The following is a 20009-nucleotide window of genomic DNA, read 5'->3' on the forward strand; positions in this document are numbered from 1 at the left end:
TGTGTATGCCTGAACGATGAACAATACGCGCATATGCGGGTCATTCTCATTCAGGCATTATCTATTGAGCATGCAGCTCAACTTTAACTATACCATTGAGCTGCATGTTCGAGGAGTGCACGGGATGACATCACTGAACTGAACGTCGTTCATCGATATTGTTCAGTGTGTATGCACTGGCAATCTCCCCTAATTAGCAATCAGCGATATAGTGGTGGTTGCTAACTAGGGCCCCCATTTATCAAGCCTTGGAGAGCGATAATAGCACGGTGATAAAGTACCAGCCAATCAGCTCCTAACTTCCATGTCACAGGCTGTGTTTGAAAAATGACAGTTAGGAGCTGGTTGGCTGGTCATTTATTACTGTGCTATTTATCACTCTCTAAGGCTTAATAAATCTGGGCCTAGGAGAGGTCGCCCGGTGTGTACCTGGCTTTAGTCTTTTTAAGCAATTACCATTTTGCCTTTACAACAAGACGAATGCATCCATATCCTGCCCAGTGTCTCCAAGTTCCACCCTCTGCCAGCTACAGATGCAGGGCCTGGTCAATGGTCAGTGACTAGTAAGGAACCAGCCAACGCCAACCAGGAAGTGTGGCAGCATCGTGTCTACGCATACACAGCAGCAAGCGGTCTCAGGTGCTGATGGTAGGAGCCTGGTGGTGACAGCAAAATACCCGCCCGCTGCGCAGGTAACAGGTGGTTACTGACCGTAAGAGGGAATCCCCTATTTGCCAGGTCCCGTGAGACCCAAAACCAATCTGTGACCGCTTGGTGTAGGCAGTGTAACACATCCAGTCACAGTACCATAGGCGTTTCTCTAATGGGTGCAGTGTGTGCGGTGCACACGGGCCCTTAAGTCCGGGGGGGGGGGGGGGGCGAAACCTATATAGTACACTTACCCCTCCGGATTACCACGGTGGTGGACCTCCAGTGCGGGCACATATCATTTAGAAAATGTCCACCACTGCCATTTCCGAGTGATTTGCGCATGCGCACTGGAGATGTTCCTGGGAACAAGGCAAGGGCGCCATGTTCACAGAGACCTGTGCATTATGCCAGAGTCTACTAGCTGCCAGAGAGGAGGGGGCCCGTAACGGAGACTGCACGCAGGTCCCCTTCTCTCTTAATACGCCCCTGCACAGTACTCATTGTAATATAAACCAGTTTAGATAGCTGTGCAAATTATACAACTGAATGTATTGATGTTAAAAACATGTGGACAAATAATAATAAAGCCTTAATGCAGAGTATTGCAGCACTGAGCCCTGAAAGATTATCAAACGCACGTCATACTGCTGATCACACACACCAGAGACGAGGTACAGAGAAAATACTGTAGGATGTTTATGTGCATATACAGTCTGCAGAGTATTTGCTTAAGATAAAACACACAATGCAGGGATCTCACCCAGTAACATCCCTTCTCAGGAGAGCACCCGTCATTCCTCTATTACTCTATATGCTATAGATTTTCTTTCCTGCATTATTGAAAACTGCATCAGAGCAAACTGAAAATATGTCTTTGTTTCCTCTATAGCTCACGGTTTTAGTATGAATAACAACAGGGGTAAATCGGCTGATGCTGAATGATGTTTTTGCCTCCAGGAGTAGGACACAGAGACTCGAGTGTCAGTATTATCAGTTTTTTCTTCTAGGTCATAACGTAAGCACAGAAATATTTGCTTTGAGTCATACATAGAGGTGTAATCAGCTAATTGGCAATGGTAAGCTTTTGGGTGGAGTGTGATGGGGGACCATACCCACCCTGGCCTTGTATATTAGTCAATGCTGAAATGTCTCCTTTGCACCTTTGCAGCAACCCCTACCCATACACACACACACACACACACACACACACTTCATGCTGACATTACATTCAACATGAAATGCTACAGCTTTGTCACACGAGTATTTCAAGCTGCAAAACCACTGCATGCAGTTTATCAGACTTAGGGGGGCATTTATCATAGATCGCGGGATCTTACTGCCCGGGATCGCATTGCAATATGCGATCCTAATAACGGCCTGTATCATTCAGCTCATGCAGGGACAAGGCCTTTCATAACTGCCTGATCTGCAGCCGACGCTGCGTCTCTGTACACAGTCACTGGGACTTGCATAGCCGCCGGCGTACAAATCCAGGCGGCTGCAACACTTCCATGTTTTATGCACAGTTGCTGCGTACACATTGGCAGCTGCGGTGGCATTAATATACATCTCTGACTCAGGGCGTTATCATTGGTGCCAATAGGATTCTCATTTCTTAAGGCAATATATTGCAGCGACAAGGAATGATTTCTTAGGCCAATTTATCAATGTATTAATTCTGGGACAGTTGCTCCAATAAGCATTTGCCATACAAATAATAAAACCTGAACTGTGACCGCTGGTCACAGTGGCAAAAGTTGACAAAAACAGATGCGGAGAGAGCTGAGGGAGTTTATTTGTTTCCCCTATGTTTGTGTGGCTTTCCTCCAGGTGCTCCGGTTTCCTCTCACATTCCAAAAACATAGGTAAATTGTCTTCTTAACCCTAGTTTGTCAATGTGTCCATGTAATAGGTAATATAGATTGTAAGCTCCACTGGGACATGTACTGATGTGAATGACTAAATATGGTCTATAAAGCGCTGCGGAATATCTGTGGTCTATACACAACTGTTAATAAAGTAAGGGAACGGCGGTATTCAGTGGTACATGGTTATAACGGGATATATCTTCTGAGTTAAACAGCTACTTACTATGAGATCATATAAGATGAAAACATTTATATAATTAAAGGGGTACACACGGAGAGATCCGTTCTTAAAATCTAAGCAATCTGACTAGATTTCTTAGATTTTAAGCACGGATCTCTCGTGTATATGCCCCACAGCGATAACAATGTGCGGCCCCGCGCGTCGCTATCACCGGTGCTAGATTGGCCTGAATGCAGGCACAATCTAGCACATCGCTCATTTCACCCCCGTCCCTCCCCTCGCTCAGCACACAACACGCTGTGCTGAGCGGGGGGGGGAGATGTGTGCTGAGCGGTCTGTAACAGACACACATCTCTTCCCGTGTGTACTGCCCTTAAGCTCTAATGCGGGACATACATTTATGGACTGATTCCCCATTCTGCCAAACTGATGCACTGATCAGTGGACATCAATGATCAGCAATCTGTCAGGGAATCAGCATTAACAGCATGTTAAAAATTCTTGACTTGCCAATCCCGATCATTTTTGGTCAGAATCTGCAAATCGAGGATTTCCAACATGTGGGATTTCCCCAAACCCTGAACAGGGAATTGCCCTGATAACTACCTGGTGCATGGGTCCCATAGGATTATTCTGTGTTGTGTGTGTACAAATTGCCCAATGAAAAGTTAATTTCAAAATAAATAAATTGTGTATTTATAATTTTATATACCTTTACACAAAAGAGTGTTTCAACTGAACAAATGATGTCACTGGAAAAGCCCGACTTAGAAAAGCACCATGTGGCAATAGTGTTCACTCTAGAATCCGGGCAGGGCGCCGGATCTAGAGGGGCACTAGCGTGCGCCAAAAAGGGGGCTCGGCCATGCAAAATAGGGGGCGGGGTCATTGCGGGTAAAAAAAGGGGGCGTTGGCGGCCGGCGACGTCACTGTTGGGGGCGTGCCCAGCACCTACGGAGGTGCTGGGCTTCCCCCAAGCGCTCTCTCAACGTGAATGGATGCCGCGCGCATGCGCACGGCATCTTTACGCGCTGCGAGGGCAGGAAGCGAGCGTCAGTTTTAGCAGGGCGCCGCAGAAAGAGTAGGGCGGGTTTTGCCCTTAAAAAATCGGGCCGTGCTGCTAAAGCTGCCTAGCGTGAACACTAGGCGATATCCTTAATTAGAATTTCAACAGTACCAAAAACAAATTGTGTCTTAAACTTTTGTCCTTGAGGGTTACAATAATTTATATCAGCCCACTGGCAATATATATAATAGATAGATAGATAGATAGATAGATAGATAGATAGATAGATAGATAGATAGATAGATAGATCTAAAAAATATACAGATGTTAGTTGCACCACAATTTATCAATACGTGGCTCCCTGAAAGGGTATCTTCCCTTCATTAGCAGCCTAATGCTAAGTGTTACAACAAAATGCGCACGCACGGTCAGCCGACACGCACCACATTTGCAGGCTGCCATTGCTGGGTATAAGGGTAATGCCATCTGAAGATGCTGTTGCTTGATGAAGTGACATATGCCTCTATCTCCATAGAGATTGATGGGTAAAGATGGAAGCGTTGTTAGTCGTTAGTAATCGAGCACCAGAGACCTCTCTCCAGTGTTTACCTTTTCAGAAATTTAAGAAAAGCAGAGAAATTGTCTTTATCCAATGTAAACGCCAGAGAAAGAGCTTAATAAATAGGCACAATAGTTTTGTGGTTCTTTAAGGTTGTTTCAGTGTCCTCTGTCTGCACGGAGTGTTCTAAGGAATCCCTGATCAGCAATAATTTCCTTTGTCATGGAGACCTCCTTTACAGCTGGGTAATTCATGATCTGAGCAGACAATCATACATCATCTGCTGCTTGGACGGCCTGAACCCCTTTCACTTGTGCTGTAGTGTTATATGTTAGTTTTTGCATGCTTTTCATGAGACTTGATTGCAGGAATCTATTTTAGTGAAAATCATGCAAAACAGCTGTTTCCCTACTATTTAAGGATAGCCTAATGCAGCAGATAACTGCATTAGGCAAAATAACACTGCGTTGTAGTCCTCACTATTCTCTATGACAGCAGCCTGGGAAATTTACCAAGCTCCAAAAACCTTAGCTTTTCAGAGTTTTACCCTCATAGCTCTGTCCACATGGGGCCTGTTTATTAAAAAAAAATGCAGTGGCACTCCGTTAATTACATTCCTTATCACTGCATATTGCGGCAATAATAAATGATCTTTCATTGCTATCAACTCGTTCAAGCCAGGACAAGAGGCTCTCCCAGCAAAGAGCTTAAAAGTGAAGTAATAGCTATCGCTTCACTGCAATTTCTGAAACTGCGCACGAGCAGCCATAAGGTCACACGTGAGCATCGCCATTTTGTGAAAATGGCCACAATGGTGGGTGGAGACTGCCGGAGAAAGAGCAGAAGATGTTTCCATAGGGATAAAGAGCCTAATACTATCTTGGTGTTAGTTAGCCTATTTAGGAGATATCACCGATAAATTCAGGATTATTAGCTACAAAAGGCTAAATAAATAGGCCCCAAAGTCCCTGTTCCTCTTACCCCTGTGATGGCAAAATGATGCTGTGCATTCATGGTATCATGGCTGGACATGCGCAGATTCAGAGCCACCAGTAAAGTGATAACGACAGCTACATCACTGCAAGGTCTTTCTGTTAAATCCCTCACACAAAAAAAGAAAACAAAAGAGATAATAACTGCCAACAATGTTAAATATACTCACTTGTGTTATAATAATATGTTATAGTGTTATAAAGCATTATGGGACCAAGGCGCAATAGCTGGGTACAAACTATAAGATATATTTGCCCTTATTTATTAATGAGTGATACATTTCACTGTGAGTGATAAACTGCTCCAGCCAATCAGCTCCTAACTGCCATGTTACAGACTGTGTTTAAAAAATGACAGGAGTGGACTGGCTGGTGCAATTTATCACTCACAGTGAAATGTATCACTCATTGATAAATAAGTGCAATTGTACGATATCATTCCGACGTAGATCGGAACTATATACCATACACATCACATAGTGTATAACTCCGATCCTTCGTTCCCAGTCGTCATTAATTTAATTGTCCCACTGGATGTGCTGCACATCCAATGGGACAATTCCATTGCAGACAGTGTTGTTACATGCAGCCAGGGCCATAAGAAGGGCGGTGCGGCCGGTGCCGTCGTACAGTGCATAGTGCCCTGGGTGCTGCACCCTCGCTCAGCCTGTAGCCAACTTCATTTCTGCAACGCCGGCTTTTGTGTCCTTTGGACATTCCGGCCACACACCCTTAGGATGATCGGAACAGGGCAGTAGTGTGTCAGTTATGACCCATTCACCCAAACAGTGCAATCTTATGACGGCATGCGCTCAGGGACATAGGCAGTGTCTGCACAGGGTGTGCTGTCACCCAGTTACGGGGCTGCATGCAGAATGTAACAATACATTGCACCGTCGTACAGCGGATCGTTGAGTGTGTGTAGTGGATATGATGTATCATTACATAGCATTGCCATTTTGCTGGGTGTGTATCCAGCTTAAGAGGCCCCTGATCATCTCCTCTTTACACAGTGACCCAATGAATTCCTTTGTACCTTTACCTACCACTGCCCCTGTTTTCTCTTTTTTTTCCACACATTATTTAAATACAATCAGCAGAATATCTGACACATGTATGATGTGTTCAAGAACACAATCCGTTTTATAACGAAGTAAAGAAAGATGCACAGGGCCGCATAATAAGCCCCCAGTGAAGTAAGCTTTTAAGCTTAGAGGGAAATCAGCATTAAGATTATAGAACTTGCTGTCTGGAGATCAGAAAACTGGAAATAAGGCCACCAAAACAAAAAAAGGTCAAGGATCTGCATAATATTACAATTTGCTAAACAGAAATACTAACCCAAAGAATATAATACGATTTAACACATAGAAGGATATACAAATCAGTGGCAGGAGTCTGTACACAAGCACTGCTGAGGATACCTGGAAGGGTATCAGCTCACTTCATACCAAACTGCCTTCATCAAGGTGATACATTTGCCTGGAATAACCAGAACTTGAGAGAAGCATTATAGAGCTTTTTGCCATAACAAGAGAGAATCACAGGGCTGGGGGAACACATTTTAAGAAAATAGGCTGAACAGCAAATTGTATGGCTGAGGCAGGTAAAGGGCATATAGTTGAAACTAAAGACTCAAGGGGGAGGAACAAAAGAAGAAGGAATTCAAGCAAAATAAATTGTGAGAATGCCTATATAGGAAGATCAGTTCGGAATAAAAAAACAAGTGAATGGAGCAAGTTGAAGGTGAAAAAGTCATAGGCTATGATTGGGTGAGGACAGAACATTCTGTTGAATGGAATCACATGGCAGGGATAACTAAGTACATAGTACAGGTATAATTAGATGCCACATGAAACTAGAATAAATTGAGGTTATGGTAAGAGAACTGTATTTTCTAATAGCAAGTCATGTCCTTCAAATAGCTCTCAACAGAATACAGGCACACAGATTCTTATCTACTGCTAGTTTGTCCTCTCCGTAAAATCACCTGGTAATCTAATCATCTCTCCAACCCTGGGGATTAAACACAACCTGCTTGGTGTGGCACCTGTAACTCTTGATGACAACCTCTGGGTGGACAACCGCATTTCAAACTGAAGATTGACAAGATAAAGGTCATTGTGGGAGTGGAGGGCTAGGGATAACATTTGGTGAAAGTATATACATTATACACACGGGAGGAGCGTTATCGGTGACAAAACCAGACAGCTGTCAATTAAAATCCCGACCCCAGACATACACAAACGCAAATGGAATGACATAGGCATGTTCCAAGGCATATACACAAACGCATTAGTGATCTGCATTAAACTGCATTGCCATACATTAATAGAACTGTGTAGCTTAGATATCCATTATACAATTATGCAGCAGTGATACATCACACAGAGAAATACATTGCACAAATCTAAGAAATGACTACATTTTCATTCTACTGCCCCTCGCCCTCAATTGCAAACACCTTCCTTCCATTCTGCTAGACAACCTCCCTCAAAGTAATACTATCTTTCCTTATAACCCATGCATTATTCATGTCATCATCTTCATCTCTGAAACAGAGTTTCATGTCTTGTCCTCAGATTTCTTCTCTAATTATTTAGAGCCCTAGTGAAGCCCCCGAGTCTTCCGGTGCAGAGGAGATCCAATGCATTCCAGTTCTGCACAAGGTACCAGTGTATAGCATGATGCACAAGGTACCAATGCATTCCAGGTCTGCACAAGGTACCAGTGTACAGCATGATGCACAAGGTACCAATGCATTCCAGGTCTGCACAAGGTACCAGTGTACAGCATGATGCACAAGGTACCAATGCATTCCAGGTCTGCACAAGGTACCAGTGTATGGTATGATGCACAAGGTACCAATGCATTCCAGGTCTGCACAAGGTACCAGTGTATGGTATGATGCACAAGGTACCAATCCATTCCAGGTCTGCACAAGGTACCAGAGTATGGCATGATGCACAAGGTACCAATGTATGACATGATGCACAGACCCGTCTTCCCCTTAGCAAGCCACAACTTTCTGCAGACAAACAGATACGTTCTAGCGCCGAACGTGTTAATAAGTATAAAGAACCCGGCAGAATGTATGTCTACGACATTATTGTATGCGGAATATCACTAGTCCATTTACACCATGACAATAGTCTCATCCCCTGCAATACCATTCATTCCTCCTGTGGCAACCAGACATAATTACCCGCTACTGCACACAAGCCCAGCCTGATGTTGGACAGACGGAAAGTCACAACCTGCTAGCTGGTGCCACTGACGCAATTTGCTGGCTATAGGACAAACTGTGTTCTGTAAAGATATTGAGGCCCCATGGGCAAAGTGAAGGGTTAAACCACTAATTGGTACCTGTACACCCCCCGTAGGAAAGATGCCAATACCCCATTATCCACCCACTCACCCATGCTGCGAACTGGAAACCAAGCCACATAGGGTTAATCTTCTGGTATAGCAGTATGCAGGCACACTTCTCCAGGACATGGGATGCTAATTGCCTTACAATCACATCTCTTTCTGGTGCCTCATCTTGGGTGGAAACGAGAGAAGTTTCCGTGTCATTCGCCGCACTGCCGCAGCCGAGGAGCCCACCCTGGTCTTGTAGATTGGTCAATGCTGCAATGTCTCCTCTCTCCAGCCCGAGTCCCTCCCCCCCACTATTAGAACGGGTAACGCTGAGCGATCCAGCGGGCCAGACAGAGGAGGATGACTCTATATGCTGCGGCTGGGGGCAAGGGGTAACCTGGCTGCAGACATGCCGTGCCTGGCATGGGTGGGGAGCTGGGGGAGGCTTTGGCTTGCTCTGCTCTCTCTGCTACTTGAGCATCATGTGAGGGATTTGGTAGACACCCCCTATTCCTGCAGATTTGATACTGCAGGTAATGTATAGCACGTTGCTGTAATGTGGAATGTTACAGACTACACAATGCGCAGGAGACCGGGCACACGCACAGCTCTACCTGAGAGGGACGGCTCATTTACTGCCAGATGATTTGTGTGTGTGTGTCTGTTCTATTACCTTATGTTGTGCTACTGCTGGGAGGGAGGATAACTCCTCTCTATGGGCTGAGGAAGCATACAGGAGCTACTACTTAGCAATGCTGTGAGCTGCTGAAGCACAGTTCCCTGTGCCCGCAGAGCAATGGACAAAACACTTAAGAAGTGTCACTTCCATATGTGTGGTCACGGAGGATAACTCTCCTTCCATAGGGATAGAGGTCAGTTCTCAGATCCCTTTACCTGTCAACTGGTCCTGACGAAGGGATAGTTCCAGCTCCCTGTGCTCTGCAGCTGTTCTGCAGTGGGACAGCCCTGTGCTGCTGCAGCATTCCCTCTCTGCTCTGCTGCTAGCTCAGTCTGCTCCTCTTGGGGTACGTTGGACTCCAATGGACCCGCTCTCATTGGCTGTTTACGCCACAACTACCCTCATGATGTCTTCTGTGTACTACTTGCTCCACCCATATTTAAAGAGAAATCGTCGCAGGAGAACATGAATGGTCATTAACACTCCCCCTACACACATATTCTGCAGCGGTACTGCGAGCAAGCTTCCTCTCCAGTAGTCACTTACTGCTCTTCTTCCAGTTGAGGGTTAAAATCTACACTATAAAGATATGTGGGGATTGCAACCAACCAAATGCCCCCGGTCATGTAATGGCACCCTGCTTTGGATTAGTTCTGTGCTATGCCTCACTGGTGTGGGAGTTTTGTGAAACTGCATGGTTGTGTCATGTGGGGGTCATTCCAAGTTGATCGCTAGCTGAATTTTCTCTAACGTCCTAAGTGGATGCTGGGGACTCCGTAAGGACCATGGGGAATAGCGGCTCCGCAGGAGACTGGGCACAACTAAAGAAAGCTTTAGGACTACCTGGTGTGCACTGGCTCCTCCCACTATAACCCTCCTCCAGACCTCAGTTAGAATCTTGTGCCCGGCTGATCTGGATGCACACTAGGGGCTCTCCTGAGCTCCTAGAAAGAAAGTATATTTAGGTTTTTTATTTTACAGTGAGATCTGCTGGCAACAGACTCACTGCAGCGAGGGACTAAGGGGAGAAGAAGCGAACCTACCTAACAGGTGGTAGTTTGGGCTTCTTAGGCTACTGGACACCATTAGCTCCAGAGGGATCGACCGCAGGACCTGACCTTGGTGTTCGTTCCCGGAGCCGCGCCGCCGGCCCCCTTACAGAGCCAGAAGCAAGAAGTGTTCCGGAAAATCGGCGGCAGAAGACTTCTGTCTTCAACAAGGTAGCGCACAGCACTGCAGCTGTGCGCCATTGCTCCTCATGCACACCTCAAACTCCGGTCACTGATGGGTGCAGGGCGCTGGGGGGGGGGGGGGGGGCGGCCTGAGGGCAATATAAGACACCTTGGCTGGCAAATCATCACAATACATAGTCCCAGGGCTATATATGTGATAAATTACCCCTGCCAGAATCCATAAAAAAGCGGGAGAAAAGTCAGCCGAAAAAGGGGCGGGGCTATCTCCCTCAGCACACTGGCGCCATTTTTTCTTCACATTGCAGCTGGAAGACAGCTCCCCAGGCTCTCCCCTGTAGTTTTGAGGCTCAAAGGGTTAAAAAGAGAGGGGGGGCACTAAATTTAGGCGCAATATATGTATACAAATAGCTATTGGGGGAAAAATCACTCAGTTATAGTGTTAATCCCTGCATTATATAGCGCTCTGCTGTGTGCTGGCATACTCTCTCTCTGTCTCCCCAAAGGACTTTGTGGGGTCCTGTCCTCAGTCAGAGCATTCCCTGTGTGTGTGCGGTGTGTCGGTACGGCTGTGTCGACATGTTGGATGAGGAAGGTTACGTGGAGGCGGAGCAGAGGTCGATAAATGGGATGTCGCCCCCTGTGGGGCCGACACCAGAGTGGATGGATAGGTGGAAGGTATTAACCGACAATGTCAACTCCTTACATAAAAGGCTGGATGACGTAACAGCTGTGGGACACCCGGCTTCTCAGCCCGCGCCTGCCCAGGCGTCTCAAAGGCCATCAGGGGCTCAAAAAACGCCCGTTACCTCAGATGGCAGACACAGATGTCGACACGGAGTCTGACTCCAGTGTCGACGAGGTTGAGATATATACACAATCCACTAGGAACATCCGTTACATGATCTCGGCAATGAAAAATGTGTTACACATTTCTGACATGAACCCAAGTACCACATAAAAGGAGTTTTATTTTTGGGGAGAAAAAGCAGCCAGTGTTTTGTTCCCCCATCAGATGAGTGAATGAAGTGTGTAAAGAAGCGTGGGTTCCCCCGATAAGAAACTGGTAATTTCTAAACAGTTACTGATGGCGTACCCTTTCCCGCCAGAGGATAGGTCACGTTGGGAGATATCCCCTAGGGTGGATAAGGCGCTCACACGTTTGTCAAAAAAGGTGGCACTGCCGTCTTAGGATACGGCCACCTTGAAGGAGCCTGCTGATAAAAAGCAGGAGGCTATCCTGAAGTCTGTATATACACACTCAGGTTCTATACTGAGACCTGCAATTGCCTCAGCATAAATAGTGCTGCTGCAGCGTGGTCTGATACCCTGTCAGATAATATTAATACCCTAGACAGGGATAATATTTTGCTAATAGAGCATTTTAAAGACGTCGTCTTATATATGAAGGATGCACAGAGGGATATTTGCCGGCTGGCATCCAGAATTAATGCAATGTCCATTCTGCCAGGAGGGTATTAGAAACCCGGCAGTGGACAGGTGATGCTGCCTTTAAAAGGCACATGGAGATTCTGCCTTATAAAGGTGAGGAATTGTTTGGGGATGGTCTCTGGGACCTCGTATCCACAGCAACAGCTGGGAAGAAAATTTTTTACCTCAGGTTTCCTCACAAAAGCCTAAGAAAGCACCGTATTTTCAGGTACAGTCCTTTCGGCTTCAGAAAAGCAAGCGGGTCAAAGGCGCTTCCTTTCTGCACAGAGACAAGGGAAGAAGGAAAAAGCTGCACCAGACAGCCAGTTCCCAGAATCAAAAACCTTCCCCCGTTTCCTCTGAGTCCACCGCATGACGCTGGGGCTCCACAGGTGGAGACAGGTGCGGTGGGGGCGCGTCTCGGGAACTTCAGGGACCAATGGGCTTGCCCACAGGTGGATCCCTAGGTTCTGCAAGTAGTATCACAGGGATACAGGCTGGAGTTCGAGGCGACTCCCCCTCGCCGTTACCTCACATCAGCCTTGCCGGCTGCCCTCGGAAAAGGTAGTACTGGCGGCAATTCACAAGCTGTACTTCCAGCAGGTGAAATCAAGGTACCCCTCCTTCAACAAGGCCGGGGTTACTATTCCAAAATGTTGTGGTACCGAAACCAGACGGTTCGGTGAGACCCATTCTAAAATTGAAATCCTTGAACACTTATATACGAAGGTTCAAGTTCAAAATGGAATCGCTCAGGGCGATTATTGCAAGCCTGAAGAATTTCAGGGTATCACTGGACATCAAGGATGCTTACCTGCATGTCCCTATTTACCCTCTTCACCAGGAGTACCTCAAAATTGTGGTACAGGATTGTCATTACCAATTCCAGACGTTGCCGTTGGTCTGTCCCCGGCACCGAGGGTATTTACCAAGGTAATGGCCGAAATAATTATCCCGTACTTGGACGATCTCCTTATAAAGGCGAGGTCCAGGGAGCAGTTGTTCGTCGGAGTAGCACTATCTCGGGAAGTGCTACAACAGCACGGCTGGATCCTGAATATTCCAAAGTCGCAGCTGGTTCCTACGACGCGTCTACTGTTCCTGGGTATGGTTCTGGACACAGAACAGGATAAAAAAGGGTTTCTCCCGGAGGAGAAGTCCAAGGAGTTGTCGTCTCTAGACAGAGACCTCCTAATACAAATACAGGTGTCGGTGCATCAATGCACGCGAGCCCTGGGAAAGATGGTAGCTTCTTACGAAGAAATTCCATTCGCCAGGTCCCATGCAAGGATCTTCCAGTGGGATCTGTGGGACAAGTGGTCCGGGTCGCATCTTCAGATGCATCGGCGGATAACCCTGTCTCCAAGGGCCAGGGTGTCGCTGTTGTGGTGGCTGCAGAGTGCTCATCTTCTAGGGGGCCGCAGATTCGGCATACAGGACTGGGTCCTGGTGACTACGGATGCCAGCCTTCGAGGCTGGGGGGCAGTCACACAGGGAAGAAACTTCCAAGGCCTATGGAAAAGTCAGGAGACTTCCCTACACATAAATGATCTGGAACTAAGGGCCATTTACAATGCCCTAAGTCAGGCTAGATCCCTGCTTCAACACCGGCCGGTGCTGATCCAGTCAGACAACATCACGGCGGTCGCTCATGTAAACCGACAGGGCGGCACAAGAACCAGGATGGCGATGGCAGAAGCCACAAGGATTCTCCGATGGGCGGAAAATCACGTGTTAGCACTGTCAGCAGTGTTCATTCCCGGAGTGGACAACTGAGAAGCAGACTTTCTCAGCAGACACGACCTCCACCCGGGAGAGTGGGGACTTCATCCAGAAGTCTTCCAAATGATTGTACACCGTTGGGAAAGGCCACAGGTGGACATGATGGCGTCCCGCCTCAACAAAAAGCTACAAAGATATAGCGCCAGGTCAAGGGACCCTCAGGCGATAGCTGTGGACGCTCTGGTAACACCGTGGGTGTACCAGTTGGTGTATGGGTTCCCTTCTCTGCCTCTCTTACCCAGGGTAATGAGAATAAGAAGAAGGAGAGGAGTAAGAACTATACTCATTGTTCCGGATTGGCCAAGAAGAGCTTGGTACCCAGAACTCCAAGAAATTATCTCAGAGGACCCATGGCCTCTGCCGCTCAGACAGGACCTGCTGCAGCAGGGGGCCTGTCTGTTCCAAGACGTACCGCGGCTGCATTTGACGGCATGGCGGTTGAACGCCGGATCCTGAAGGAAAAGGGCATTCCGGAGGAAGTTATCCCTACGCTAATTAAAGCTAGGAAAGAAGTGAACGCAAACCATTATCACCGCATATGGCGGAAATATGTTGCGTGCTGTGAGGCCAGGAAGGCCCCAAAGGAGGAATTTCAGCTGGGTCGATTTCTGCACTTCCTATAGTCAGGGGTGACTATGGGCCTAAAATTGGGTTCCATTAAGGTCCAGATTTCGGCTCTATCGATTTTCTTCCAAAATAGAACTGGCTTCACTGCCTGAAGTTCAGACTTTTGTTAAGGGAGTGCTGCATAGTCAGCCCCCGTTTGTGCCTCCAGTGGCACCGTGGGATCTCAACGTGGTGTTGGATTTCCTGAAGTCGCATTGGGTTGAGCCACTTAAATCCGTGGAGCTACAATACCTCACGTGAAAAGTGGTCATGCGGTGGGCCTTGGCGTCGGCCAGGCGTGTATCAGAATTGGCGGCTTTGTCATACAAAAGCCCTTATCTGTATTCTATATGGATAAGGCGGAATTGAGGACTCGTTCCCAATTCCTTCCTAAGGTGGTATCAGTTTTTCATGTGAACCAACTTATTGTGGTGCCTGCGGCTACTTGGGACTTGGAGGATTCCAAGTTACTGGACGTAGTCAGGGCCCTGAAAAGTATATGTTTCCAGGACGGCTGGAGTCAGGAAAACTGACTCGCTATTTATCCTGTATGCACCCAACAAACTGGGTGCTCCTGCTTCTAAGTAGACTATTGCTCGCTGGATCTGTAGCACGATTCAACTTGCACATTCGGCGGCTGGACTGCCGCACCCTAAATCTGTAAAAGCCCATTCCACGAGGAAAGTGGGCTCGTCTTGGGCGGCTGCCCGAGGGGTCTCGGCTTTACAAATTTGCCGAGCTGTTACTTGGTCGGGTTCAAACACTTTTGCAAGAGTCTACAAGTTTGATACCCTGGCTGAGGAGGACCTAGAGTTTGCTCATTCGGTGCTGCAGAGTCATCCGCACTCTCCCGCCCGTTTGGGAGCTTTGGTATAATCCCCATGGTCCTTACGGAGTCCCCAGCATCCACTTAGGACGTCAGAGAAAATAAGATTTTACTCACCGGTAAATCTATTTCTCGTAGTCCGTAGTGGATGCTGGGCGCCCATCCCAAGTGCGGATTGCCTGCAATACTTGTATATAGTTATTGCCTAACTAAAGGGTTATTGTTGAGCCATCTGTTGAGAGGCTCAGTTGTTATCATACTGTTAACTGGGTATTGTATCACGAGTTATACGGTGTGATTGGTGTGGCTGGTATGAGTCTTACCCGGGATTCAAAATCCTTCCTTATTGTGTCAGCTCTTCCGGGCACAGTATCCTAACTGAGGTCTGGAGGAGGGTCATAGTGGGAGGAGCCAGTGCACACCAGGTAGTCCTAAAGCTTTCTTTAGTTGTGCCCAGTCTCCTGCGGAGCCGCTATTCCCCATGGTCCTTACGGAGTCCCCAGCATCCACTACGGACTACGAGAAATAGATTTACTGGTGAGTAAAATCTTATTTGTTCGCAGCACAGCGATCAGGCTAAAAATCGGCAGTTCTGCGCATGCTTATGCGGCGCAATGCACACACGCGATGTACGGGCACAACAAACGATGACGTTTTGCACAGGGTTTAGCGAAGCATTTCAGTCGCACTGCTTGCCACTGAGTGATTGACATGAAGTGGGCGTTTCTGGGTGGCAACTGACCATTTTCAGGGAGTGTGCGGAAAAACGCAGGCGTGGCTGGGCGAACGCTGGGCGGGTTTGTGACGTCAAATCCGGAACTGAATAGTCTGAAGTGATCGCAAGCGTCGAGTAGGTTTTGACCTACTCTGAAACTACACCAAAAATTTTTGTAGCTGCTCTGCGATACAAACATTCGCACTTCTGCTAAGCTACAATACACTCCCAGTGGGTGGCGGCATAGCGTTTGCACGGCTGCTAAAAATAGCTAGCGAGCGATCAACTTGGAATGACCTCCGTGGAGAACATTGCATACCACAGCTTATTTGAAGTCATGCATGTGAATAAAAGACAATTTGGATGCATGTACAGGGTTGGACTGGCCCACAGGGGAACAGGGGAAACCACCGGTAGGCCCCACTGCCTGTGGGCCCTCCTCCTCCTCTAGGGATCAAGTTCCAGACTATCCCAGTGCACTGGATTTATGCATTATACATATGTTACATTATACTTCACAAGAATATGGTTTATTATATATTTACCAAGGGGAACAGAACATGTACTCTGTAATGGTTAGCCAAACTTCTGTGGTGGCTGGCCACACCCCAGTGGAGCCTGGCCACACCCTTAAGCATGGGCCCCTACAACAGCATTCCCCCGGTGGGCCCTTCATGCCCCAGTCCGACACTGTGCATGTAAATATATATATACAAAGTTCAAAGAAAAATAATTGCATAACATGCTAGTTTGTAAAGAGGTTTGTTTTTTGTTAATGATTCGTATGGCACTACTTGTACTTTCAGATAATGTTTGTGAAACATTACTGTTATAAGTGTCAGTGCAGTTCAGGTTTTCTTAGGAAGGGCTACCAATATTTTATTTAATATTCTTACTGACAATTGTGGCCTCAAAAATCCCCTGCGGACTGCCAATTGGCCAAACAACTCTATTGTTATTGATTGCCAAATTAAATATTAATTTCTGTGGCTGGCTGTAAAATAAAACAGAATTTGTTTCTCCAAGTGTCTGTATTATGTAACATTTGTGGCATTTTGATTTACAATTCATGATAGTATTTATATGGAAGCCCAATTAATAATTTATGATGCTGTTGTAATTTATGGCACTTTGTATGGCACAGTGAGTGAGTTGAGTGAGTGAGTGCTGTATTACTTATCTGAATATAATATAATTTCTCTAACGTCCTAGAGGATACTGGGGTCCACATTAGTACCATGGGGTATAGATGGGTCCACTAGGAGCCTTGGGCACTTTAAGAAATCAATAGTGTGCACTGGCTTCTCCCTCTATGCCCCTCCTACCAGACTTAGTTTAGAAAATGTGCCCGGAGGAGCCGGTCCCGCTTGGGAAGCTCTGAAGAATTTTCTGCATTTATTTTCTATTTTATTATTTTCAGGCAGGTCTGGCTGGCACCAGACTGCCTGCTTCATGGGACTTAGGGAGGGGAACGGCCCAACCTCCCTAGGGTTAATGGTCCCGTTCCCCGCTGACAGGACACTGAGCTCCTGAGGGTCCTATTCGCAAGCCCCACCACGGCAAGCGTACAGACCCGCAGGACGTCGCCACCGCTAACAGAGCCAGAAGACTGAAGAGTGGTGAGTAGGTGGCCGGCGTCCTGGTTAGCGGGTCGCCGGCAGTAATGGCGGCATCAGGATAGGAGCGCAGCACTGCATGCACGCTGTGCTCCAGGCTTCAGGGGCATTGTGTGACCGCTGTGAGGGGTGGCTGGAGCCAATGTTATTACCCAGTACTGGCACATATTGCAGGGGTTTTAACCCACTGTAACCCTTATTCTGTCACCTCAGCCAGTATAAAAAGCGGGAAGGCGCACCATTAAGGGGGCAGGGACTTCACTATGAGCGGATCCAGTAGCTCACCAGCGCTATTTTCCCTTCTGCAGCCTGACAGGAGAGCGCAGCTCCTTCACACGGACTCCAGAGCACCTCAACGGTACCAGGGGGTCATAGCAAAGAGGGGGGGGGGGGGAGAAATAATCTGGTGTACTGAGCCCTATTACTCAGTTTGTGACCCAGCCAAGACTATACTTTAGCTATAGGGGCGCTGTGTGGCTGGCTCCAATACTCTGTGTCTCCCTAGAAGGGCTCTGTGTGGGTTAACTGTGCTTTTAACCTATCCGTGTGTGTGTGTGTGTGTGTGTGTGTGTGTGTGTGTGTGTGTGTGTGTGTTCTTTTAAATTATGTCAAAGGAGTGTGTATCATGCACAGCAGAGTGTTTTTCTCAATCGGGGGGATCATTACAGTGTACTCAGGATAGTACACATTCTCAGGCTAGTGGATATGAACCTATATGGTTAGATTCATTAAAGGGGATGATTTCAAATTTTTCAAACAAACTGTCCCAAAATGAAAAGGAGACACAATATTTAAGGCAATCTGTAGATGACCTGATGAATGTCAAAGGAGTGTGTATCATGCACAGCAGAGTGCTTTTCTCAATCAGGGGGATCATTACAGTGTACTCAGGATAGTACACATTCTCAGGCTAGTGGATCTGAACCTATATGGTTAGATTCATTAAAGGGGATGATTTCAAATATTTCAAACAAATTATCCTAAAATGAAAAGGAGATGCAATATTCTATATATCTGTAGATGACCTGATGAATAGAGATTCAGTGGTCATCCCAGCGTCTCAGACCCCTGCTATTTGTCCACAGAAGCGTACTCTGGCCCAAATCATGCAGGCTGATACCGATGATGATGTATCAGACCCAGAGGAGGGGGAGGTGGACTTGGTGAAGGGGATGCAGCTTTAGCACAGGGAATACAGGCCCTGACTGAAGCTATTAAAGAGGTCTTACACATTCCTGACAAGGTGTCAGAGGATGAGGAGGAATCCTTTTTTTAATGTGAAAAAGAAATCCTCTGCTACTTTTCCTGCTTCTAAGGAATTAAATTCCCTCTTTGAAGCAACTTGGGTTAATACTGACAGGAAGTTTGAGATTCCAAAAAGGTTAATTACATCCTTTCCGTTCCCTCAGGATGACAGAAAAAAATGGGAAAACCCACCAATAGTGGACGCTTCGGTTTCCAGGCTGCCACGTAAGATAGTTTTAACTGTTCCTAGGGCAGCTTCGTTGAAGGATGCTGCAGACCGCAAGAAAGAGACCACTCTCAAGTCTCTGTACACAGCGGCGGAGGTGGCTCAAAGACCCACTATAGCTTGTGCATGGATCACTAGGGCCATTGCAAAATGGTCTGGTAATCGAATTGACGGATTAGATTCCTTGTCCAGGGGGGAGATTATTTTACTCCTACAGCATAAACAGGATTCTGCTAACTTTATGGTGGAGGCCATAAAGAAGATTGGACTGCTCAACGCACGCACCACTGCCATGGCAGTGTCAGCACGCAGGGGCTTGTGGCTACACCAGTGGACTGTGGATGCGGATTCCAGGAAAGGCGTGGAAAGCCTTCCTGTCACAGTGAAAGGTGAAGCCCTTTTTGGAGATGAACTGGATACGTGGATATCAAAGGCTACGGCGAGTAAGTCTACATACCTTCCTTCTGCAGCACCCCGGCTAGAGAATCCTACTCTGCACCTACTTTGCAGTCCTTTCGGACAGCAAAATGTAAAGGTAAGGCCAAGGGTACTTCTACTGCCTTCAAAGGCAATAGAGGTAAGCCCAGAAAGCCTGCAAATACAGTCTCACAGGATCAGACCTCCGGATCTACTTCCGCAAAGCCTTCAGCATGACGGTGGACAGCACTGCCTAGTCAACAGGCAAGTGGGAGCCCGGTTACGATATTAAAGTCACGTATGGACGGGGCGTGGCCTGACTGGAGAAGCAGCTGGATGCAGGAGTTCAGCGCTCCTGCTCCTTAATATTCTTATAACAGCTGCTGCTGGAGATTTTGGCCCCTTATTGCCCATACTGTCCCCCCTGTGGCTCTGGGTACCTGTGTGCTTGGCTGCGGAGCCGGGAGACCGTTTGTTCGGTATCTGCGGGTTGTGGCCTGCACCGGGGGGCCGGAGCAGCGGACTAAATTTCCACATCCAGCCCGCTGAGAAGCTCCGTGGGGCGCGCTGTCACCGCCGCCGCCCGCGATTGTTGGAGCTCCTTCATCCACCTCAGGGCTTACTGATTGACCTCTGGGACCCCCCCTGCGCCGTTGCCA

At 47.3% G+C, this 20009-nt stretch overlaps 1 protein-coding gene across 3 annotated transcripts in view; it reads right to left on the reverse strand.

Moving 5' to 3' along the window:
- The window catches only part of LOC134902689 (small conductance calcium-activated potassium channel protein 2-like), a 253127-nt gene extending 243467 nt beyond the window's left edge, over positions 1-9660 (reverse strand). For 2 of the 3 annotated variants that reach the window (XM_063914409.1, XM_063914407.1), the window contains exon 1: positions 8676-9504. In XM_063914409.1, coding sequence (XP_063770479.1) covers positions 8676-8705 — 30 coding nt within the window. In that variant the 5' untranslated portion in view covers positions 8706-9504. The other variant, XM_063914408.1, reaches the window with a different exon arrangement.
- Positions 9661-20009: the final 10349 nt, after the last annotated feature.

This window comes from Pseudophryne corroboree, chromosome 1 (genome assembly GCF_028390025.1).
Source record: "Pseudophryne corroboree isolate aPseCor3 chromosome 1, aPseCor3.hap2, whole genome shotgun sequence".
Lineage (NCBI taxonomy): Eukaryota > Metazoa > Chordata > Amphibia > Anura > Myobatrachidae > Pseudophryne > Pseudophryne corroboree.